Genomic DNA, 25321 nt, shown 5'->3' with positions numbered 1-25321 from the left:
AGACGAATGGAGGCAATGGTGTGGATCTCACTCGACGGGATGGGCTCAAGGATGTAGGGATGGGTTCAGCTACCTCGTTCGGAGAAGAAGAGAGATTTGTAGTTTGGGGCAACGTGTGTGATGAGAGAGAGAGAGAGAGAGAGAGAGAGAGAGAGAGAGAGAGAGAGAGAGAGAGAGAGAGAGAGAGAGAGAGAGAGAGAGAGAGAGAGAGAGAGAGAGATGGAAACCGTTCCTGTCGATAAGTAGAGAACGGGGATGTAGGTGATGAAAGGGCACGAGGCCTGCTCAAAAAATGCCATTGCCATGCTAACTTGCATCTGGTTATATAGTTCAGAATCCGAATATTGCGAGCCCTGGTGCTGCCTTGCCTCTCATGCCTGCCTCGCTCTCTCGGCGTTTCTGTATGTATATGTGTGTGTGTGTGTGTGTGTGTCTATGTTCGTGTTTAGTGTCAGCTATTCATGGTTGATTGCTCAACTATTTGTCGTTGATTGGCCAATACCTTGACGGGCTAGCTGTCGAGCCTCCTTGGCCCGGTGCCAGACCTCCCAGGCTCGAGAAGATGAGGGAGTTCGTGAGAGCATTCAATCCATGACGTAGATTTTGATACTCTAAGAATTGTTCTCCACGAGGTGATCTCCTAGAGTCCATTCACTTCTAAGCCTCAATACCTTGGATAAATCCTCCACACAAACTCATCGTAAGCCTCCTGTCACACACATTGCATCCTCGTCATCCGCTCATACACACACCCTTTTGTGCTAACTTGATGTGCTTAGTGGGTGTTGCGATAAAACATCTATAGAATATAACAGGACATATGTAGATTGACATCAAGCATCACAAAGTTCGCGAGATCCGCATTTGCAATAGTGATGAGCAAACTACATAAGGTGTCTTCCTCTACGGGGACACTGAACTCAACATGCCTGTTATCATGCGACTTTGCATAGGGAAAATAGTAGGCAAACGTATTGTTTGGCTGATGCAAGTTCGCAACATGGAGTTCTCTTTCCAAGGTCAGATTCAAGCATCGGCCGATCCCATGAACAAAACCTTGCGATTGGAAAGACTCCTAGACTTCTTGAGGATAGACCCTACGTATGATAGCATCCTGCTGCGTGGCCGACGAGTTGCATAATTAAGGAGAAGCCCTGCTTCGTCTACAACAAGAGGGGTCTACAACAAGAGGGCGCACTGCAAATAGGAAACTAATTGGCTACAGCATAAGGCAGGAGAAAGAGTTGACGGTCGAGCAGAGAGAGATAGTGCAATTTCAACAAGGGAATATCTATCGAAAAGCACCCATAACTCTTTATGTAGCGAACCTTCGACATAGAATATAAAATTAGATTTGCTTCTCTTTAAGCTTAATTAATATGCCACATCTCCTGTATTTGTCTTAATGCATGTTTTGTGTCTCGCAGGGAGGACATATATTCACAACACTGGACGTTTCAATTGCACAAGCGCGACTTCATCTCGACAACACTACAAGGTTTGTTATCTGTATCTAGCACCCCATGAATGTATTTTCTTGGCGCAATACATAAACGCTACGGGTCAGGGCACGTATTTCGTTTCTTATAATTTTTGGAGAGGCCACAGTGCCGACTCTCCACCATACTTTTGTATGGCACCTCTGCATGACGTGCACTGTATACTTTGCAGTTTCAATCTGTGACGTTTCATTGCAAGACGACATGTTTAACTATTCACATTGCTTTTTTGTAGCTTGAATCATACATTGTCCTCCAGCTTACACAATTGGATTACATTCGTACATGATTATCAGGTCGGCAGTGTAGTTCAATTTTTATACTCTGTTTACGCTTTTTGTATTTTTGAGTTTGTCAAAGCTTCCTTAAGTTTAGTTTAGCCATATGTTTTCCTCATGAGTGTATGCTCAATTTCAATCAGCGTTCTAAATATAAATAGACATGCATTTATTTTTGCACAGTTTGGCAATTCAACCTATATATTGAAATAAAAGAAAATTGACTACGCTTGATTGATAATAAGATGGGTGTCTCAAACATAGTTCCACGGTTTAAAGACTAAATGGTCGATATTACTAGGTTGAATGGTGCAATCTACAAACAACTACCAAACTAGGTTAAGTTGCAACTCTTTTGCTCGTTTCAATTACCCTCTTTAGTAGCCCTTTATCGTATATGGAGCACTATGGCGATTCAATTATCCTCTTTAGTAGCCCTTTGTCGTATATGGAGCACTATGGGACACAACTTGCTTCTTCCCAATGCACATCAAGTCCCAAGCTGAGCTATTTTTGGTGCTATCAATTGGTTCTACTCATTTTCTCGTGTCACCACAACAAAACCCGAGGCGATAGCTATCACAACCACCTAACCAAGTAACTATCTGAGTTGAAAATCATGGCATACATGTTTCCAATTTTTAAAAATTGGCCACATTATTTCTGTATTGTAGGATTCAGTACTGGCGCAATGTAATGGCACCTCAAGCTTTCGAAGTCGTGCCTCCCGCAAGCTGCGCGTTCTCTTTGTCTCGCACAAAGCAGCTGCCATTCCTGCATGCCACTCCTTTCTATCGAAGCCGTTTGCCCCTGCCCAAGGTTGTCGCCTTGCAAGGCACTGCAGGCGGACCGTTTGAAACAGCGAAGACGCATTCTTCTGGAAGATGGTCATGGAACGTGCAGAGCATGGGGAAAAGATGGCTGGTTCATCATTCAAGCATCCGTCCACCAAATTGCAGTGCAGGAAACGGTATAAGATGGTTGGCCTTGCTTCTGTACCGAGCCTTGTTGGTGGGTGGCATAGGCCTCAGCTTAGGACACACAGCTGCTGTTCATGCGGCTCCCCCAGTTTTTGAAGTGATTACATCAGTTGGAAAGCAAAAAGAAGCAGAGAAGAGTCCTCAAGAAGCTGAAGGAAAGGTGGTAGCAGGTCTAGGGGATGAGTTCTGGAAGGGTGTAGATTTGGAACGAGGCTCTGATGAGCTGATCCTCAAGAAAATCCTTGACACCGACCCCACAAACCTCTCTGCACTGGAGTGTTTGGCGAAGACTCTGATGGACGATGATGACTTGTCTCGTGCACTCCTGGTACTTGAGAAGCTTGAAGAATTGCAACCTACCGAATTGGAATGGAAGTACTTGAAGGCGGATGTCTATGACTTAATTGGAAAATCCGAACTTGCAAAGAAGATTTTTGAGGACATTCTTCAACTTGAGCCTTTCTCCTCAAGAGCATTACAGGTACTTCCAAGCTTCTCGTTCAACTAAGATGGATGTGCACATAGTTATTGTTTCCAGTATAATAAGAGTTTGTCATTAATATCGAGTGTCTATATGCACATTCACTCACCTCAACACAAGTTTTCCATTGCTAAACGTGGGTATCAGATGTATTCTACATGCAAATACACTCATCTCAAATCACAATCCTTGTAGCTTGACTTTGGTATCAGATGCTTGTTGACCATATGTGCAGACTTTAAAAGAATTTTCAAGTCGGTTTTCAGCGAGAGAGTGAGAGACAGCCAATGAGCACCTTAAACAATTTGTCGTTAAGTGTTTCAATGAGCTTCCTTCTATTGATTACAAACTATATCAAGGTTTGCAGTATTTTTTGGTAAGATCCTACTGTAAGTTTTTGGAATGCTATCGCTTCGACTTGGCCTTCCCACTGAAGTGGTTGGGACATTTTTTTCTCTGTCTGAGGTCTTGAGTCTCATTCGAAGAATTGCTGCTTCTAACTACTTTCTCTAGTTTTCTTTGGCTTTGATCTCTATTTAACCTTTCTTTATGTGCTTTCTTTCGTCTTGTGAATACATAAACAACAGTTTAAGAAAGTGCCTCAATGAGATTTTTTAACAATCACATAAAGAAAACCAGTAATTGAGACTTCCAGTGCTTGTTGGAGAGGATCAGGCAAGGTCCTACTGTGAGTTTTGGGAATAAAATGTAAAGGTTTTGGGATGGGGTTGTCATCGTACTCTTAACTGGTGTCAAACCTCTTGAGTTTCTTGCTAAGATTTCTTGCTTCCAACTCCCTTGTCCTAGCTTCGTCTCTATTTCACATTTCTTTATCTGCTTCCCCTTGTCTTGTTTGCTTTTGAAGAAGTCCCTCGTGTAACACAGCCTGTTGCCTCATCTCTGGAAATTTCAACCATCCTTTATTGTAAAGATGGCTGGTTCATCAGCCAAAGCCAAACACTAATAAGTGATGGCCTCAACCCGATTTTGAAATATTCCTTTTGCATCCATTAGCAAGTGCCCGACCTGATGGAAATGGTCAGCCCTGAATGGAGAGATCTGAATGGGCTGCCCCTCCTGTGTAGTGTAACCAACTTTTCCATCACAGAAAGGGCAAAGAAAGTGCACTTATTTACCTGCAAAGGATAATTGCACAGAGTCTGTGACTAAGACCAGAGCATCCTTGACTGCAGGAATGAACTTCAATCAGCGAAGTTAAAGATAAAAAAATTGACATGTATAATATATGGGTTCACAATCATGCATGTATCTTGTCACATGTGCATCCTCTAACATGTCATCTACACGCAGTAGGCCACTCAAACAGGTGCATTTCCTCCTGTTTACCAACTCTCTCAGTTCGTGCATGCTTTACCTTCACTCTAAAGAAGATTAGTGCATGGAGATGATGGAAATACGGGGTAGATGGGAGTGTGATTTGAATTGTGATGGATGTCTCCTGGAGAAGGGAGAGTATTGGAGCTGATCGCTGCAAAGAGAGAGAGCGAGATGGCTTCTGAGCTTGAAAGGGAGGGAGGGCAGGGCGTTGGCTGCTTTTAGTACACCATTTCGCCAGCATATCCTGCCTTAGACCATGATACAACACTGTTATCATCTCATTGGGCCGCATTGCATCCTAGTATCAAGTCTTGAAGGGTGCATTTATATCCTTGTTCTGATTTCATGATGAGTGTGTTCATTTTCGAAAGTGTATTTCCCATAGTATATTTCAACTCATCATAAAAAATAATGAATATCATGTTGTAACACATCCATAATGCAGGGTTTGGTGCTAGCAATGGACCGACTTGACGAAGGTGATTCTGCTATGAAAATACTAGAAGATACTTGGAATAGAGCCAGAGGAGAGAATAATCATGAAGAAGCCCAGAACTTTGGGATGCTCATAGGCCAGGTCCATACGTTTAAGGTAATCATCATTACTTTCAGCCAATATGTGAGTAGTGAACAAGCTCATGTGTGAACCATATTATGTCATTGCTTCTTATTAGAAGATGGTATGTCTGGAACACCTCTGTAGTTCGGGTGTACATTGCAGGTGTACATTGCAGAATGTCTCGATAGAAGAGTGAGAGATGCTCTCTCAGTAGGATTTTTTGGTTGAGAGTTAACAATTGAAAGAGGACCTTCTATTGGATTCATGCGTGGAGTAATACACAAAAAAGAAGACGCAAGAGGAGCATCCACAGTAACATTGTGACTACTTAGTGAGGATCTGGTTGGCTAAAGATTGGGCAAAAGAACAATATCCTTATAACGGATATATGGTCTACGGTAGAGCAGTACTTTGGCATGTCAAATTCTTTCTTTTAATTTGATAGCATTTAATTAGAGACCTTTAGTGACCATCTATTTATTGCGAACAATAGTTTGGTATGTATGGAGTCTAGACTAGCTTTGCTAAATGTATCTTGTAGCTTGGTTTGATTGATTGTCAGTCTAGATTCGATTTAAACGTCAATTGACATTTATGTTTTATAATTTATATTTGATTGACACCGATAGGCGGAAAGTCGTTTTTCTATATTTTCATTTTCATACATTTTTTACCTTTCATGCGTAATACAAGGGCAACAATTAGTAAGCATATCGTATCCATACCAAATGTGCCTTATGTATGTACCTCACCATCTTGGAAGAGATAGTGTGGTCTCTGTTCTATCCATTTCAACTTACTACTCGCTCCCTACTCGCTCTAAACCAAAAAAAATACCCCCAATGGTTGAAAGATATTGCCTTGTGCCTTACGCATCCTTTGTCTTCACATGCCTGCCTGCTTGCCTGCAGAACCTTCGAGCACCTGGCAGAGCTTCACTTCGTGAAGGACTGTGAGCTTGCTAACACAGGAGAGAGAGAGAGAGAGAGAGAGAGAGAGAGAGAGAGAGAGAGAGAGAGAGAGAGAGAGAGAGAGAGAGAGAGAGAGAGAGAGAGAGAGATGCATGCGCATGGGAAGAAACGATACTGGCTATTTTAGGCACTGAGCCGTTGCTCGCTACAGCCAGCGTGTCTACCCAGAACTCGTATTTTCTCCTAGGCACGGGGTTACCTATGGTGAGTAGTAGCACGAGCAAGTCTCCTCTTTGCATGGGGGCGGTTTGCATGAATAGCGCTTGCCCTCACAAACTCTTTTTTAGGGGGTCTCTTCCAAGATTCTCCGTTCTATTTCTTTTTCAAAATCTAGAGCACATGTCACGAGGACGTGGCAACTGTTAACTATGTCACGAGGACGTGGCAATTGCTAACCTTAGTTGTTGGTTTCTTTCCAATGATTTTGTTTTATTTTTTGAGACCCTCTTTTTGAAGTTGCAAATGGTCGGATATTGTATGACCAATGTGAACGGTAGTTTCACCCTCAGATGGGAAGTTGGTCGGCACTGGAATTCATATAGTAAGAGGATGTCTAGGCTCAGTGCAAGGTCATGTAGGGCCCCCCGTCGCACTTAGCAAGTTGGTGGATACTAGGAATTGAACTCAATAAAGGCATAAAGTCAAGGTGGGATCACCAACAGAAAGTATCCGACAGTTGGGCAACATTGCACTTTTGGGTGCGGTCCCAATGAGGATAGATGGTAAGAAGACCAGTGGGAGCCCAACGGAAGCATCTCCTAAAAATTAGGGAATTGCTATTTTGGGCCGTGAAATGTGTTTGCGTCATTACCTTCGGTATGACAAGGGGAACATTCTACAACTCTGCCGTGAAGTCAACTGGGCAACCAATCGGGAGATTTTTAGGCGGCAACCCCGAAACGTGAAAATGCGTGTAAACACGCCAAGTGGCACATTTCTGTGCACTTTCCTCTTGCATCAAGAAGTGGCGTTGAATTTGTAGCTGGGAGACTCATTTTTCAGCTTTTGTCAGAGGTTAAAAGCTATGGAGTGCTTTCTTTCCCTCTCATGTACAGTGTGGTGCTAGGAGTGATGCCCTGCACACTACACACTGCTCTCTCTCTCCCCTACGTGCAGTTATGTGATGCCCCACAAGAGGGCTCTTCATTTGACTGATGTACAGCTGTGTGGGTTCATGCTTTTGTGTTGAGGCAAAAGCCTTCTTGAGCAGGAACAGGGGTAGCTAACTGCTACTTCAAAGCAGGCACCGGTGAGGGTCATAACCTCACCGTACAGATGCGTTTTCAGCGCTGCGTATGCGCTGTAAATTGACTGTTTTTCAGCCATACGGACACCAGAACCATTGGGAATAGTGCCTCACTGGCAGAGGACAATTCGGGGACTGTTTGGGGCTGAAAACAAGGCAAAAACCAGTAAATACAGCGTGCTGAATTTTCTGTTTTTAGGCAGGAATCAGAGGGTTTATGCCAGTGGAAGTGAGTTCCAGCAGGGGAATTGGTTTCGTGCAAGTTTTGGGGTTGTTATGCTATTGAAATTCGGCCAAAACAGGTGGTATCTAGCGGGATATTGGTAAAGGATTCCCAGGACTCTACTTTGTAATTTACCCTCTCAAAGTATAAAGAAATACCGAAAGGGGTGCCAATTTTGGGACCTACAGGTTGTCGGCGTCTGTTCGGAACATTCTAGCTTCTGAGCCGTGTGTGTGCTTAAGTGTTAATTCCCTTCGCAGGTTTCCTTTGCACGTTCTCTTTGTGTGTGTCTAAAGTAAAGAATTTCGGGTGAAAGCCAAAGCCTACCGCCCTACGGGCCGGTTTCATGGTTCCATTGCCGGGACTTCAATCACTTTTTCCTCAAGAAGTGAGCCTCGGTTGTTTTGGGGTAAGACAGAGTACAAGAACGTGGGATTACACTATGGCTGACAAAGGGAAGGGCATTATGGAAGAGGGTTCCTCTTCGAAGGACAGACAGGAAACTGCTACGGTGTTCGAGATTGGCGAGAGCTCACGGCCACGTCAGTTTGTACCTCTTGTTGATGTGAATGTCCCTCCAGTAGTACAGGGCTTTATGACTAGGCAACTACAGGATGATGCGTTCAGGACTCGGTTAGTCACGACGTCTTTTCGCAACTGGTGCAAAATTCAAGGTTTATGGAGTTCTTGCGAGCGCCACCAGTGTAACAGCAAAATAGGCAACCTACACTACGTACAGAGCTTGTTGAGGCTCAAGCCCAAGTACTTTATGCGACTTAGCAGGATAGGGAACACTCGCATGTTGAGTCAGGGGCTCCAAAACAGGTTCCTCCCGTGCTTGAATAGGTGGCTAGAACGCCTATTCCACAGGTTATGCCAGTTCAGCCCGCCACCTTTCAGAGCCTGCATGCTGTCTTGAATGGACAAGGAACTGGTTACCAGGCAATGCACCCAGTTTTTCCACCACCCACGGTACAGCTTAGGTATTTTGGGGGTGGATCAGAGTTCCAAAGTATGGCTGGTTATGCGCCTGGAAGTCAGCCGTACATGCCAGGAACAATGTTTGGTGGTATGCAAGGCATGATGCCAAACCCCATGTATGGTAGTATTGGCATGCAGCAAGGTTTTCAGTGCAACCAGGGCCAGTTTGGGGTGCTACAGGTTCATTTTGGCATGTCTGGTTTTTCTGGACAGTAGCGAGATATCGCACCTCTGACGCAAAATGTTAATGGCCAAGATGTGCCGATGATGCCTACTACAGTGTCCATGTTGCAGACTATTCCTTATGACAATTTGGGGGCACTAGAAAAGCCAAAAGCTTACAAAGAAGGTGGTGCAGCTGTGAAGTTCAACACTTTCAGTGGCTTTGAGGATAAAGCAAAGGCTCTTACTTTCCTCCAGGAGTTTGATACAGCTTATGCAGGAGGGAATTTTACAGAGGCCTCTAAAGCAAGAAAAGCTGCCACTTTCTTAAAGGACAATGCGCTTACATGGTGGACGACATTGTTAATGCAAGGACAGGCACCCGCCACATAGGTACTTCAAGCAAATGTTTGCATCTGCTTGGCTGTCAAATGAATTTGAAGCCGATGTCATGACAGATTGGCACCAGCTTACTTTGGCTACATGCAAGAGCTTGCTGGAGTACAATCGGAGGTTTTGTAAAGCGTTACTCTCAGTGACCTCCTACAGATTTGTGCCATTGACAGAGCAGATAGAGAATACTGTTGTGGGCTGCCTAAAGGGCTTCGTGATTACTGAACCAAGAACAGAGTGGCTATCCTCACTCAGCTTATGGAAGCTGCTAACACTGGTCTTGCCTTGTTGAAAGGAGAGGACAGTGGGTTTGTGAGCAATGAGAAAGGAGGGCAGCAAAAGAAAAATTCAACAAAGAAGCCCTTTGTGAAAACGGCTCCTAATGCGTCACAGGGATCAGAAAAGGCCACCAAAGATAAGGATTGAGCCGAGACTTCTGGAGCGCAGGCAAGGAAACAAAAAAGGAAGCCTTTTGTGCGCAAGTCGCTCGAGAAAAAGAAGGTCCTAATGGCTGAAAATAAATGCTTTATATGCGAGCAGCTTGGTCACTTTGCTACCAATTGTCCACAAAGGAAAAGACCAGCTGACTCAGATGATAAAGAAGACCAGAAAGGCAAGAAGCCTAAACCCACGGCAGGTTTGGTGCTAGATATGGTGGGTGATAGGCCTAGTACAGATGCCAGTGAGTTATGCAGGGCATGGGGTAAAGTCAGTGATCAGACGACACTCATCTTCTTTGATCCAGGTGCCAAAGCCAACTTTATCTCACCATAGTTAGCTACGAAGCTGGGCATCAAAGCTGAAAAGATGGGGTACACAACACAGGCAGGGTTGGCATGTCCTGGCTACTCAAAGTGTGTTACTCCCATTATTGGAAAGCTACGTCTGTATATTAAGTCATATGTGGACACAGAAGAGTTCTATATCATGCCATTGGAAGGGTGCGATACGCTACTTGGGATTCCCTGGATGTTTAGAGTACATGGTGTGCTGGATATCTTCGGCAAGACGATCACCCTTCAGCATAGGGGCAAAACTCATGTTTTGGATGTAAAGCTCAAAGGGGAGTCTGTCCCTGTTGTATCTGCTTCTGCTATCACTTCTGTAATAAAGAATCACCTTTCTGTGTACTTGATTTTTGCACGTGATGTCTGAGATAATTGTCAGTCAAATTCATCAGTGTTAGATAAAGAAAGGTTAGCATTTTTGCGAGAGTTTAGCAACTGTTTCTCTGATTCATTACCGTCGCAATTGCCTCCAGAGAGACCTGAGGACCATTGGATAGATTTGGTGCCAGGGTGTAGCCCACCAAATAGACCTCCCTACAGGGTTAGTACGGTGCAACAGAAAGAGATTATGGGCCAGGTTGAGGAGTTATTAGAGAAGGGGCTGATTCAGCCTAGTTCTTCAGCCTTTTGCTCCACAATGTTCCTAGTGCAGAAGAAGGATGGCTCATGGCGCATGTGTATTGATTATCGTGCGTCGAATAAGAATATTTCAAACAAATACCACACATTCTCAAACAGACTTAAAAAACAATCTCGACATCAGTCGAGCTCGAAAAGTCGACTAACTTTCCATCCTGAAGCCTGAACCAAAAAAATTAGGGTTAGGTTCATTCCATAGGGTCGTAGCCGAGCACAACATGGTCCATCAGCTCTTGGACAAACAGTGTTTCTTTGGCGGCGATGGTAGTCCCAAGATAGCAATTGCACTGGACCTCCAAGGTCATCTGATCGTGAAGAGACATCTACTGGGAGATGTTGAGAAACTTCAAGTTATAATCTGCTAGGGTTTCCATGGCAAGCATTTCAGGATACCCCACTCCGCCAGAAGTTGCACTCTGAAGGAAGATGTCAGAAACCATGTAACTTCGGGCAAAAATTTTCTTGAAAGCTTGCCAAGTCCTTGGAAGTGTGCGGCTTGGTAGCTATAGACATCTGCATGGTACTCTCTCTGAGAAAAACAGCAGCTCGAAGCAACTCTCGGATCCTTCTCTTGCAAGTGATCTTAATGGCTTATGCCCTGTAATACATGAGCAGTGAAGACGGGAGCGCGCCCGATGAGCGATGAAGTAAGGGTGGGAGTGTCTCAAATAAAGATACCTCAAATAAAACTCCAATAGCTCTGTCTGCTCTTGTGTGGGACCGGTATGCTTTCAAAAAAGCAGACGCCTAATGCTCTGATACGAGTGTCACAAGACGGGCACAGCGTGCGAATAGAAAAGAACAGACTGAAACAGACTTTTAGCACTTCAATAACAACTGAACTGAAAGAGAGAGAGACGACATGCGACATGGAGTGGCGGAATTCCACCCCAGAGAGAATCGGCCCCAAACCTTGGCGCCCCTTTCGGTATTTCTTTATATTGCATCAACACAGTACAAGCCGGTACTCCAGACTCTGCACCTTCTCCAGGAAGCATGCCAAAGAATGAGCCCTAACCTCATATTTAAAGGCCCTTGGCCTAAAAAGCAGTTTACAGTAAAAAGCCTTCAAACTTAAAAGCATCTGGTCCAAAAGCAAAGCCAAAAAGCTGCCAGCGTAAATCACGGAAATCCGTACAGCTTGCCACGTGATCAGCCAACACAAAACGCGGAAATCCGTAGAGCCTGCCACATCATCATGTCAATGCAATTTTGGGAATTTTGCCACATCATCAGTTTTTGTGTGTGTGTGCAGGTCCTGCTTTATTTTAATCCTTTGTCACTTGGGGCCCCATCGAACGGGGTCCCCATAAGTTGGTAGGACTTCTTCTTCTGATACTTGTTCTTCTTAGGGTTTAGGCCCCTCGGCTGACATCTGCAAGTTGACTCCATTCTTCAGGGCTTTGACACGTCAGCAGTTTGTTACAAGTCCTCTTGGGCGTGTCGATTCCTAATCGTGTTTTTGAAGAGTGACGAGGATCCCAAGAAAGAAGAGCTTGTCCAGCCTTCCCTTGTTATCTTTTCACTCGTTGAGAGCGGACCGTGCACTTAGCGGCCGGCCAATCGACGTGAGGTGGGAAAAAGCAACCTTGGTGTGAGCGCAAGGCCGCCAAGGGGTGCACCCGCGGAAAAGAGCAGAACTCGGGTAAAGAGAAGATCCTTCTCTAACAGAGATTGCAAGCTAAAGAAGAACCTCAGGAACCCCATGGAGGTGGTGAGCATGGGAGTGGCTCTTGAAAATGGATGTCTTCATCTACTAAATCTTGTTATTGTCAGATTCATATTCTTTCTTTTCACATTCTAATCAAACAAACCATGCCCATGGCCATCCCCACAAGGTAGTACATCCCCATAGCATGCAATTCACACAATCACACACTTAGTTCACACTGAACACCATGTTCCAATTATTCAATCTAGCTATCTCATCTCGTCTAGAACTCTTCATGCACCTAGATCACTGTGCAACTATCTCACTCACAACAATATCTAGTCATCCAGGTAAAATCTTGATGCGATACAATCTCATTCACTCAGCCATCACATCCAGATCTTGTTGGTATTTGACGGATGTCTAGATGCACTAAGTTCAAATTATTCATTGGACAAAATGCTGCACACATTTTATCTTTCTCTACATGTCTCTAACAATACACACGAAAGAGCACATGTCTTCAGTTCAATCAAGGAAATTTCCAATTCAGCGTATATTCATAAAGTCATTCTGAAAAATACTGTCAGCTTGTTAGCATCCCTAAAATCTCAAGGAGAAATTAGTGACTTTATTCAATCTAGGCAATTTGTGACAAAGGAGTGGAGTGGCTCCCTCTTATGCAATTCCTACCGCATTAGGGATTCAACCTGCTGATCGGTAACTTTTGGCATTGGCATTGCTAATATTCCAAAAGCTTCAAGGTATCGCTCAAAATTGAAGAGAATTTGTGATGTTCTCCTTCTCCATCCAGTTTGCATCGAGGGCCAAAAAGTACCCTTGACCAATTTTTTTGGTGGACCTAGCTTACCTTTCTACTCTTCTTGTGCTTCCCTTGTCCATTGGCACCTCAATCTGAATCTTTGGAATTCCTTGATGGACCATCAGTAGATTCCCTTGCTGCTTTGGAACCCTCGGATGCACTATAAACCGATTCCCTTACTTCTTTGGAATTCTCTGATGAACTTTCATCCGGTTCCCTTGATTCTTTCTCTTCCCTGGAAGACTCTTACCTTATTTAGGTGGGCACTAGCTTGTCCGTAGGATAGGTGACTGAGCCAACATGCATACCAAAAAACCTTGCTTGGCATGTCCCATGAGTCTCTTAATAGAGTCAGACTTCTGATGCAGACAACACGGTCGAATCTCTGTTGGCAATCCACAGCAAGACCGCTCAATCTGGTCCTTCAAAGTGACCCTCTGAAACGAGAACACTAGCAAATAGGTATCTCAAAACCTCTGGCAGTAGTCAGTCAAAATTTCTTTCTTAGTCATTCTGAGATGATGCCAAGCCGTGATGATGTCTTCTTCATATTCTTCCGTTATCCAGGCAGAAGTGAACATTCCCTTGAATTTACCCACTTTTTAGGTGTTTCTTTGTGCAACAACATAATAGACGACCATGTTTGTGTGTTTCTTTCAAGTAAAATGCCCCCCTTCGCACCTTGGAGCATTCTGAGAAATGACCTCCCGAGAAGGCGACGTCAAATTGGTGTCTAAATTCAAGGGCTCGATGGGTGTCCTGATAGCCTAAAAACGTGTCAAACTTGACTGCTTGACCCCCATCCTTGAAGTCCTTGGTTTTCTTGTCCTTTGGTTCACTGTCTGAACTGCCAGCGGAGGATGAAGTCTCCTAATCTGAACTGATAGATAGCTCGTTGGGCCTTCTAGACTTTTTAAAAAAAGTGCTTTTCTTGCTTTTTCTCATCCTCTCGGGAATTAGAGAACGACGAACTATAAGAACTCTATGAAGACGAAGAAAAATCTGGGTCATCCTCGAAACGTACACGCTTCTTAGATCTGCTTACGACCTCGAAAGTCGACTTTCGGTCCAAATAACTCGGGAAATCCGTTGATTTCTTCTTCTTTCGAGAGCGCTTTGAGCCTTTCATCAATCAATTTGTCTTCTTTTCAAGAGCTTTCTAAAACTCCTTCTGCAAGTACAATTTCTGCTTTTTTGCACTTGGCTTTTCTTTCAGCTTCTTTATTGTCTTGAGAATTAACGGCCTCTCTCCATCTCGAGTGAATCTCATCAATTGGGTAATTCTTTAGGTGATTCACATATTTCGGGTCCTTGGAGTACTTGATCAATCTTTTCACACGTGTCAACCTGCACTTGACATTTGTACTCTGCTCTGTCGCGATTTCCTACTGGAAATTTGGCAAAATCTGTCACAAAGTGATGATGTGGCGTGTCCAACTGGAAGAGAAATGGCCAAGAGGACTAAAGAAAGTGAACCCAAAAGAATAAAGGGTTCTTAAAGAACTTATGGAGCATCGACCAAGGGGCCTAAAACCCTAATAAAATTAAAAGCTTGAACTTTGGGCATGTTTTCATTAAACATGCTAATTGAAGACGTCGCAGACTGTATGGAAATATTGATGTGCTATGTTGTACAGAATTCCGTAAAACGCGCTGACAATGCCATGTGGCAGCCTGCACGGAATTTTGCGTTTTGCGCTGACAGCAGGACTGATAGTTTTAGCGCCAGCTTTTTCAGTATAGATGCTTTTGAGTTTGAGTGCTTTTGGGCTTAATGCTTTTAAGGCTTTGCTTTTAGGCAACCCTTGTATTGTTTATAAGGGCCCGTGGGGCCTCACTCTGGAGAGCATTTGGACGTAGAGTTTGAGAGCAGAGGACCCTCAAGAGTTGTATTGTTGCGAGCATAATAATAAAGAAATGCGGAAATGGGCACCAGTCTTTGGGGCCATTGTATTTAGGTGTGGAACTCCACTGTGCCGTCTCTCTCTCTCTCTCTCTCTCAAAGTTTAGTGATTTTGCAATTTTTATTTGTGTGTTGCTATTTATTTCACGCTTGGAGTGTCCAAGCATGTAACGGATGTCACAAAGTGATGGCGTGATGTGCCCAACTGGAAGAGAAAATGGCCAAGAGGGCTAGAGGAACTGAACCCAGAAGAACAAAGGGACTTAAAGAACTTATGGAGCACTGGACGAGGGACCTAAAACCCTAATAAAGTCAAAAGCTTGAACTTTGGTTAGGTTTTCGTAAAGCGGGTTGACTGATGACGTGGTAGGTTGTATCGAAATGCTGATGTGGCGGGTTGTACGGAATTTTGTAAAACGCATTGATAGTGCCACGTGGTAGTACGAATTTTTGTTTTTTCCGCTAGCAGCAGGGCTGACACTTTTTAGCGCTAGCTTTTGAGTTTAATTGCTTTTGTGGCTTTGCTTTTAGGCAACTCTTGTACTGTTTATAAGAGCTCTGGGCCTCACTCTACAAAGCATCCGGACGTAGAGTTTGAGAGCAGAGGATCCTCGGGAGTTGTACTGTTGCGAGCATAATAGTAAAGAAATGTCAGAAGGGGCGCCAGTCTTTGGGGCCAGTGCATCTGGGCGCAGAACTCCGCCATGCTCTCTCTCTCTCTCTCTCTCTTAAAATTCAATGATTTTGTAGTTTCTGTTTGTGTATTGCTATTGATTTCTTCCCATCTCCCGTGTCGAAGCTTGCAACAATGGTATCAGAGCTTAGAAAGATTCTTCTTCTGCAGAGGATCCGACCCTTTTGCAGCACACACGACTTCTCATAGAGAATCTGACAAAGAAAATACCTCTGAGCAGGGAGGTGAAGAAAAGTCGAAACCTAGCGCTTGAATTGAAGAAATAAACGAAGATTTAGGCAAATTTCCAGTGGGGAACTTTGCCAGAGTGGAGTACAAACGTCAATTTTAGGTTGACAAGTGTGTAAAAAGATTGATAAAGTATTCGTAGAACCTGAAATATGTGAAGCATTTGAAGACTTATCCGATGGATGACATTCACTTGAGATGGCGAGAGGCCATTGATTCTCCTCTCAGGTCGGAAAGAAAGCTAAAAGGACAGACGAGTACACAAAAGTGAAAATTGTACTTGTAGCAAGAGTTGGACAGAGCTCTTGACAAGAAGATGAACCAGAAATGAAAGGCTTAAAGAACTCTTGGAAGAAGAGGAGATTGGCAGCTTTTCTCGGTCATTTGGGCTAGAAATCGACTTTCAAGGTGGCAAGCAAAGAAGTGTGTTTGTTTTGAGGATGACCCATATTTTTTTCCGTCTTTAGAGAGTTCCGACAATTCATCGTCCTCTAGTTCCAGTGAGGATAAGAAAAGGCGGAAGAAGCGGAGAAAAAGAAAGAAAAGCAAATTTCTGAAAAGGTCTAGACGGCATGGGAGGCCATCTGGCAGTTCGGAGGAGGAGAGCTTGTCCTCTTCTTATTGTGAACAAATGAGCAAGAAGACCAAGGAGTTCAAGGAAGGGGGTTAGGCCGTCAAGTTTGACACGGTTTCAGGCTACGAGGACACTCATTGAGCCCCTGAGTTTATGCAACAATTTGACATTGCCTTTTCAGGAGGTCGGTTCTCGAAACGCTCCAAGGTGCAAAGGGTGGCATCTATGATCTTACTTGAAAGGAAATGCATAGACTTGGTCTACTCTATTGTTATGCAGAGAAGCACCTACGACGTGGGTAAATTTTCACGTCAACTCGGATATTAGACGAGTATGAAGATGATGTCATCACGGCTTGGCATCATGCGAGGATGACTAAGAAAGACACGTTGGATAACTGCTGCCAGAGGTTTTGGGATACTTATTTGCCAGTGTCCTTGTTTTGAAAGATTACTTTGAGGGACCAGACTGAGCTTTTTGTTGTGGTTTGCCAAAAGAACGCTATTGTCTGGAACAGAAGTCTGAATCTATTCAGAAACATATGGGACATGCTAAGCAAGGAGGATTTGGAATGTATGCCGAGTCATTGACTTATCCCACGACCAGGACAGTATCGGCCTCAATAGGGAAATAGTCTTCCAGTGCAAAGAATGAATCAAGGAAACCGGACGACAGCTCATCACAGGATTCCGGAGCAGTAAGAGAATTAGATGGTAGCGCGTCCAAGGGTTTCGACAAACGAAGGGAACCAGATGCAAGTTCATCAGAGGAATCCAATGCATAATGTCTTGACATGATCTACCATGGTGAAACCTTGTGTAGTCCTTGAATGCAAACTTTCTATCTTTCCTAGGTGCGATTCATGCTTTTGTGCTCATCCATGAGTGAATCTTGTGCATCGTGCAATATGGCTTTCCTATAAAAAGGTAACACACAAAGACGGTGACGAAAATACAAGAGACCGTAATGAATGAGAGACTCGAAAAATGCATACTAACTATTCATGCGAACAAAAGATACTTCCTGAATAGACACTATGGAACTCGACTCAAGAGCCAAGATTTGTCCTGCATGATTGATCGTATCTGCAATTGGGTTAGCTTTACTAGGAACATACTCAATCAAACCACCACAATACTGGAACCATCTAGCTTTGTTAAGTATGGAGCCTGATTTACCTCTTGTAATTTTTTGTGGTAAAAACGCACATTTGTAAGGCCCCCATTATGAGGAGAAGCCATTGTGCGTGAAGAAAAATAACTCGCCGGAAAATAAAATCACTCGCTAGAAACCAAAATTTTCACGGCTGGAATATTCATTTTCACCGGAATGTTATGGCCGGACGGTGGCCGAAAAGTGGTCGGAAAACGACCGATCAGTTGGCGGGTTGGCCAGTGGTCCGAAGTCAATGGCCGGTGGCCGAATTCAAAAGCGGACTCGTCTTCTCAAGGGTGGCCACACATGGGCGGATTGGAGGGTCCGACTTGGACTTATCTACACAAGGGCAGCTACACATGGTTGCCTCTCATGAGAGAGGGCAATCCTTTTGGCCTATAAAAAGAGGCCATTTCTACACACATTTCATAGTGTGGTGTTGATGCAACAAGGTGAGTGTGAGGTGGTGGGAGTGAAGCAAGGTGGGAGCTCTATTAAGGGTATAATCCCTTTGTAAACTACTTCTTGTTTTGAAGTACTAAAGCCATTGAGTGGCTGTGTTCCCGTGGACGTAGCCCAAATTGGGTGAACCACGTATATTGTGTGTACTCTCTCTCTCTCTCTACTCTATAATCTCTTGTGAGTGTAAAATCTCTCTCTCTCTCTATTAAGTAATCTACTCAAATATCTATTTAGCTACGTCTTATTTCCTAACAAGCTTGACGGTCACTCCAAGATGTACTCAGTACAGACTGGAGTCACTTAAAGGCTTGATGATCCTTACTCTTATCATGCAGAAAATGCTTCTCAAGTTGTAGACAATGAATGACAGAGAGAGGTTCCTTTTCATGCGATGATTGATTCTTTTCTGAACCGTGTGACTTTGTACTGAGAGAGACTATTGGACTACGTGCTTTATCCTCCTTCAAAACATGAAAGATTAATGACAAAGACGGAATATTCTTCTCACAACGAATAACCATGAGAGAGGCACCTTCGACCGTGAGAGAGAGAGAGAGTGTTTTCTTTCCAACTAACTCGCGGATCAAAACTTTTAAACCATTGTATGCCAAAAATCATATGACATCTAGACAGAGGAGGGACGACAAACTTAAGACAAAGCCCTATGTTTTGAACCGAGACTGTGGCATCATGACATTCATGCGTAAGTGAGGATTGCAATGTCAAGAGCAAATCCAGAGACCACAATGGGATCCATTGGTATAGCTTCTAAATGTGCGCTCTTCACAAGCGATTTACTAATCGCATCATGCATAGTGCCGACATCAAACAAGATCACAATACACACATGACCATAACACTTTACGAGAGACTCATCTACATGATCATTAGAAACTTGGGCCACATTAGTTTTCTCATCGATGACACTAACAAAAGATGTGGGTTCCATGGGTGCGTTTGTGGGTTCTTTGGGTGCTTTCTTAGGACAATCTCGTTTCATGTGACCTTTAGTGTGACACTGAAAACATCTTCCTGTCTTTCCAAACTCGGTTCGTTCTTCAAGACTTAACCAAGCTCCTACTATGCCTTGAGTAGATTTTTCATCAGGTGTCAACTTAGGGTTTTCCCGAGTTTTAACCTTCCTTTCATTATTGTTGTTAGGTGACGAGTTTTGTGCTCTAGGTGTAGTGGAAGATTGAGAAGAGGAAGAATTACCGTCGTTCTTACCATTACTCTTACCATTCTGTTGGTTGTGAGGGATACTTGACTTTCTCTTCTTCGGCTTACCTTTGTTGTGCTTCATTTCCTGCGCGAGAGCGATTCTGACGGCGTCATTGTAGCTCTTTGGGTCAAAGACTTGCACATCGTATTTGATGTACTCGTCCAAACCAAAGAGGAAAGCCTCTTTGAGATCCTCATCGACTTAATGCAATTGAACACCAATCTGCTAGACCGAAAAACAATCACTGAAACCACTCAAAAAAGTTGACTTGTCTTTATCTAGAGTAGACAAATTAGGAACAACTTCAGGTACTTCTTTTGCAAAGATCAAGTACGCAGAAAGACGATTCTTTATTAGAGATGAAATAGCAGGTGCAGAAACAATTGGAACAGACTCGCCTTCAAGCTTTACGTCAAGGACATGAGTCTTTCCTCTATGTACAAGGGTAATCTTTTTGTTGTAAGTATCCACCATAGCATGCAAGCTGTAACACCATGGGATACCCAATAACACATCACAGCCCTCAAGTGGCATAATATGAAATTCTTCCGCATCCACATAGCTCTGAATGTGCAGACGAAGCTTCCCCAAAATGGGAGTAGCAGGCTCTGAATGACCTGCGCATGCCAAACCTGCGTCACTCGTCATACCCATCTCCCATGCACGAATGCCCAACTTTGACGCCAATTCTGGTGATATGAAATTTGCACGGGCTTTTGGATCAAAGAAAACCAACATTGTCTGGTCTCCAACTTTGTCCCAAGCTCTGCACAGTTATGTGGCATCTATGTTTGGCTGGTCACCGACCAAATCTGGGACAAGTCCTGCACTCGGCTTTGGCTTCTTCTCTTTATGGTCTGACTTCTCATCCTTATCCTTTGACTTTTTCCGTGGGCATTCATTTCCAAAATGTCCTTCCTGGTCACAAATGTAGCATTTCTTGGCCTCTAAGATTTTTCCTTTCTTCAGAAGTTTTGCCAGAAAAATGCCTTTTTTGTGCTTGTTCTCGTCCTGAAGAAGATTTAGATTGCTTCTTGGACGTGTCAGCTTCTTCAGTGGAGGGCTTCTCTGTGGGAGGCACAGAAGGCTTTGCTGCAACATCGCCCTTGGCTGAAAACTGTTTGCCTTGGACCCTTTCTTGTGGCTATTGAATCCATCGGAATCTCCCTTTGACAGATTGCTGGCCACTCTTGCATTCTTAATCAACTGGAACATATTCATGACAATAGTCTTTGTGCACTAGTCCCCGATTTTCTTGGGCAATCCGCAATAGTACTTCTCAATCTGTTCTGACAATGGCACAAACCTGTAAGAGGTGACTGGCGACAGTGCGGCCCAAAATTGTTTATTATACTCTTTGAGATTCGCACACTGTTTAGCATTCAACTCGTGCCATTCTGTCATTACATCCACTTCAAAAGTGTTTGTTAGCAATGCAGGCGCAAAAAGTTGTTTGAATTGGACCCACGTTGTTGGGGCTTGACTCTGATTCAACAATGCGGTCCACCATTGAAGCGCATTCCCTTTCAAGAAAGTGGCAGCCTTGCGTATCTTTGAAGATTCTGTGAAGTTTCCTTCAGCATAAGCTGTATCGAAGTGTTGTATGAAGGTCAAAGACTTAAGTTGATCCTCAGTTCCTTGGAAAGTTTCAAACTTCACTCTTTGCCCATCCTTCTTGTAATCCTTAGGCTGACTCAAAGGAGTCACATTGTCATAAACAGGTGACCGCAAAGGTGGTGCTCCACGATTGTCCATTCCAGCACTCGCATCACGTGTTTTACCTGTCATATCTGCATTTTGGGCGTATGGCTGCGAAAAACCAGCCATACCAAATTGTGTCCCAGACACTCGAAATTGATCATAGGCACCCTCAAAACTTGGTTGGACAACCATGTTTGCATACATAGGATTACCCATGCCTGTTTGCATTGTCCCAAACACATTCCTTGGCATATAACCTGTGGACGGTGCAGTTGAAACACTGAACCACCTCCAAAATAACCAGGATAAGTAATAGGTAATGAAAGGGTCTGATGCATAGCCTGCTCATTACTCCCTTGACCATTCACAAACAGTTCCTGTCCAGCTAAAGCAAGTTTCTTTGGATCATTGGACACCGTTGGTTGCTCAACCACACGGGCTTTCCCTCGAGCATCACGAGTATGCGCATTGGAAATCTCCTTTTAGCTCAGTCATGCCCTATGTAGGAGGCTGAAAACCCTGTGTCGGAGCCTAAAATTCCTGTGTAGGAGGGCGTAAGAACTCCTACATCCTTGGGTTGCTAGCCAACTGTTGAAACATGTTCTTGCAGCAACGCAGCTGAGCTCTAAACAACCTGTCCTCTTCTTGAAGAGTTGAAGGAACTTTCTGTGTGCCATGTGAGGGACATCCCTCTTCAGGTACTTGGTCTCTCTTCTCTGCCATAAAAACAAGCTCTGTGTTGCTTTCACACACAACAATCCACGCTGCACTTTTTGAAGAAAAAGTGACTCCCGTCGATGGAACCATCTAACCGGCCTGTACAACGTAGAGGGCGGTACTATTTCAATTACATGTTAACTTTACACAGAGCACTGTGAAGAAAAGAGAACACGGTTGCGTCCAACGACTAGAATGTCATTGTGCACACGAGACCGACATCCTCTAGGCCCCAAAATTGGTGCCCCTTTCGGTATTTCTTTATTCAATTAACAGTTGACGATCCGTACACTTAGGCCAAAATGTCACAAAGCTGTCCAAACTTGGCGAGGGCTGAAAACGCAGGTTAGTGACCTGATTTCGGCAGCACAACGGCACAATAACCCTTGTAGGTAAAAAACACCTGTCTAGGATGGATTCCCTCGCAATTTAGGAGCTTTCTAGTGAGCTGTCACAGAAATCCAGCGTGCTGTAATTCTCATTTTTTTGTTGTCGGGTGCCCAAAACACTGTAACAGAGAATGGATGGAATGCAGTCCAAATGTTCCGAAAATGAGTCCCGGACGAGTCCCGTTCCTGAAACGGAGTCGGGAATGGAACGCCATTCCGGAAGGGGTGTAACCGGGACAATTTTCCGGAGCGAAGGGAAACGGGTAAAAGTAGGCATCTGCGAGCAAAAACATAAGCATTTGGGAGCAGATTTGGGGCTGTTTGGGGGACATATTTGGGGCAGTTTGAGGGTAGGTTTGAGGGCAGATTTGGGGTTGTTAAGGAGTTGATTTGGGACTAAGCTGAATGGATGTAATTTAAGCCTTACTTTAGTCGACCGTTCTGGCCCCGTTCCCGTTCCGGCCCCCCTTCCTCCTCCCCGTTCCCGTCCCGTTCCGGACCCTCTCGTTCCTGTTCCCCGTTCTCGCTCCGGGTAACTATGGGGCCCCAAAACCTTGTACACGCATCTCAAGGCTCTCACGGAGCTCCCCTGGTGTTCCCTTGCAGTTTAGGTGCGAAACCGTAAACTTGCAGAAAAACACAGCAGACTGTAATTCTCTTTTTCGAATCGTTTTCAGCGGAGCGAACATGCCTACGTGCGTCCCAAGGGCTCTCGTACGCAATGAGACAGTTCCTGTCACAAATTGGTGACGTGGCTAACCCCGAACACACACACAACCACTGAGATGCACCGAAATGGCTAACGTGGCAGTTGGCCAGCGAGAAAAGCATCGGAAAACGCGCTGACATGTTGACGTGGCAGGCCATACGGATCGCCGCAATTTTCGCTGACATGCTAACGTAGCAGTGTATGAATTTTCGAAAATTACGTAGGCTGATTTTGCTGGCAGCTTTTGAGTTAAAGTTGCTTTTGAGTTAAAGAGCTTTTAAGTTTGAGATTTGGGGCTCTGCTTTTGGGCATCCCTTGTACCTTTAAATAAGTGGGCAAGGCCTCACTTCTGAGAGCATCTGGAGGTAGAGTGTGAGAGTGAGCACCTACCCACTCTCTTGTACTTTGAACACAGATTAATACAAAAAGAAATAATGAAAGGGACGCAGTCTTTGGGGCCAATACCTCTAGGCACCGAACTATGCCGGGCCGCGGGCCGCGTCAAATTTGTGAACTGTTTTGAAGTAAATCTCTGTTGTTCGCGGTAGAATCTTGACTTGGGGTGTCCAAGTTTGTTACAGTGGTATCAGAGCACAGAAAGATTCTTCTTCTACGGAGGATCCGATCCTTTTTGCAGCGCTCACAACTTTTGGGAAGGAATCTTCATGTCCCGACCTCGGACTTATTAGTCACTCTCACCCTTCATACATCGCCCATCAGGCGCACTTCCGTCTTCATTGCTCTGTCTTACAGGGCATAAAGCCATAAAGAATCCTAGATTACACATGGGTTCTCGTGAAGAATCTGATAGAGATGACACCTCTCAGTAGGAAGGCAAAGAAAAGTTGAAAATTCGGCGCGGAGAAAAGAATAAAGATTTGGGCAAGTTTTTATTTTTATTCTCGGACAAGTTTGCCAGAAAAGAGTACAAACGTCAACTGTAGATTGGCATATGTGGACAGATGGATTAAGTACTCCAGGGACCCAAGATTGGCGAAACACCTGAAGAATTACCCGATTGATAAGATTTACTCTAGATGGCATGTGGCCATTGGAGGAAAGTCGAAAAGACAAATGAGTGCAGAAAAGTGGGACCTGTACTCGTAGAAAGACACGAACAAGCACTCTTGAAAAGAAGCACTTTTACAGAGCCAACCAATATGACTTCCTCGAAGACAAGAGCAAGAAAGTTAGAGAATTTAAAGAAGGTGGACAGTCAATTAAGTTTGACACTTTTCTGGATTCCGAGATGCTTCGAGGGCTTTGGCCTTTGTACAGCAGTTTGATATAGCTTTCTCTGGAGGCATTACTCAGAGCACTCCAAGATTGGGAGGGCTACCTCTTTCTTCAAGGAAATGCTCGAATATGGTGGTCCACCCTTCTACTGAACAAGGAAGCTGCGGTTAAATGGTGTAAATTCAAAAGGTTTTTTATTCTTCTTGGTTGACTCGAGACTACGAACGAGACATATGAACTGCTTGGAATCATCTCCGGACGACTAAGAGAGATTCTCTGGACACGTATTGGGAGAGATTTTGGAGCTCTTTTCTACCAGCTTCTTCATTTAAGAAGATCTCGTTCAAAGAATAGATTGAGCGGTTTTGCTGCGGACTTTCTACAGAGATCCGAGATCACTGCTTAGAACAAAAGTCAAATTCTATTCAAGAATTGATGGGTCATGCGAAATGGGGTTTTGCATACATTCCGAAAATTTGACTTACCCCACTAATGAGATCTTGACTTAGAGAACCCAATAGACCTCTCACAATGAAAATAGAAAGAGAAAGAGTTCCCAGGGCAAAGAAAAGAAAGATACACGTTCCCAATAGACTCTTAGAGAAAGGGCTATCTATCTCAAAGAGGGGAAGTGTTTTGGTTGCGGGGAATTTGAACACATCTCCGCAAAGTGCCCCAAAAAGGCACAGCAAGAACAGACTGAAGACAGGCCAGAGAGTTCTAGAGCAGTAGAGGAACGTAGCAGAAAAGGCAGATGAAAGCAGAACTGGTACCACATTGCGTGGGGCCCGACACGAATTAGATGAATGAAAGTACAAAACTTTGCCGCTCTTGGGGCAAAGTGAAAGATGAAGAAGCCCTCATTTTCTTTGATGGAGGAGCCAAGCCCAACTTCTTTTCACTTGAATTGGCGGCTTGACTTTGAATTACACTCGACAGGCTGAGGCCATAGGCGGAGGCAGTTCTACCGGCACCTGGACGGGATGTTGTCATTACACCGATCATTGGCAAACTTTATTTGGAATGCTAGGGGTGTTTAGGGCATCCTCCTCGAAATCCCTTGGCACCACAAGAACACCGTCGTGGTTGACTACCGGGCTGAGAAAGCGACTTTGACAAATGAAGGGCAAAGAGATTATACTCCATGAAATTCAGTTTCTTTACTCGATTTCTCGAGAGAACTGAATGATGGTTGAAGGTCAAATATGTTTTGACCTCGTAAAAGAACGCCAAGATTTTTTCCTCACATGCCGATTACTTTTCTGAGGGCCTGCTAGGCGAGTTGCCATCATCTCGTCCTGAGGATCATACTATTGATT

General features: G+C 44.2%; 1 protein-coding gene across 1 annotated transcript in view; it reads left to right on the top strand.

The window, feature by feature from the left end:
• Positions 1–2441: 2441 nt before the first annotated feature.
• LOC147455004 (protein SLOW GREEN 1, chloroplastic-like) overlaps positions 2442–25321 on the top strand; it is a 53231-nt gene continuing 30351 nt past the window's right edge. The window contains exons 1-2 of the mRNA XM_086516859.1: positions 2442–3238; positions 5022–5168. Coding sequence (XP_086372985.1) covers positions 2474–3238; positions 5022–5168 — 912 coding nt within the window. The 5' untranslated portion in view covers positions 2442–2473. The remainder of the gene's footprint in view (positions 3239–5021; positions 5169–25321) is intronic.

Source organism: Adiantum capillus-veneris, chromosome 7, assembly GCF_014529385.1.
Source record: "Adiantum capillus-veneris isolate H3 chromosome 7, ASM1452938v2, whole genome shotgun sequence".
NCBI classification, from domain to species: Eukaryota; Viridiplantae; Streptophyta; class Polypodiopsida; order Polypodiales; family Pteridaceae; genus Adiantum; species Adiantum capillus-veneris.
This window is presented reverse-complemented; position numbering and strand designations above follow the sequence as displayed.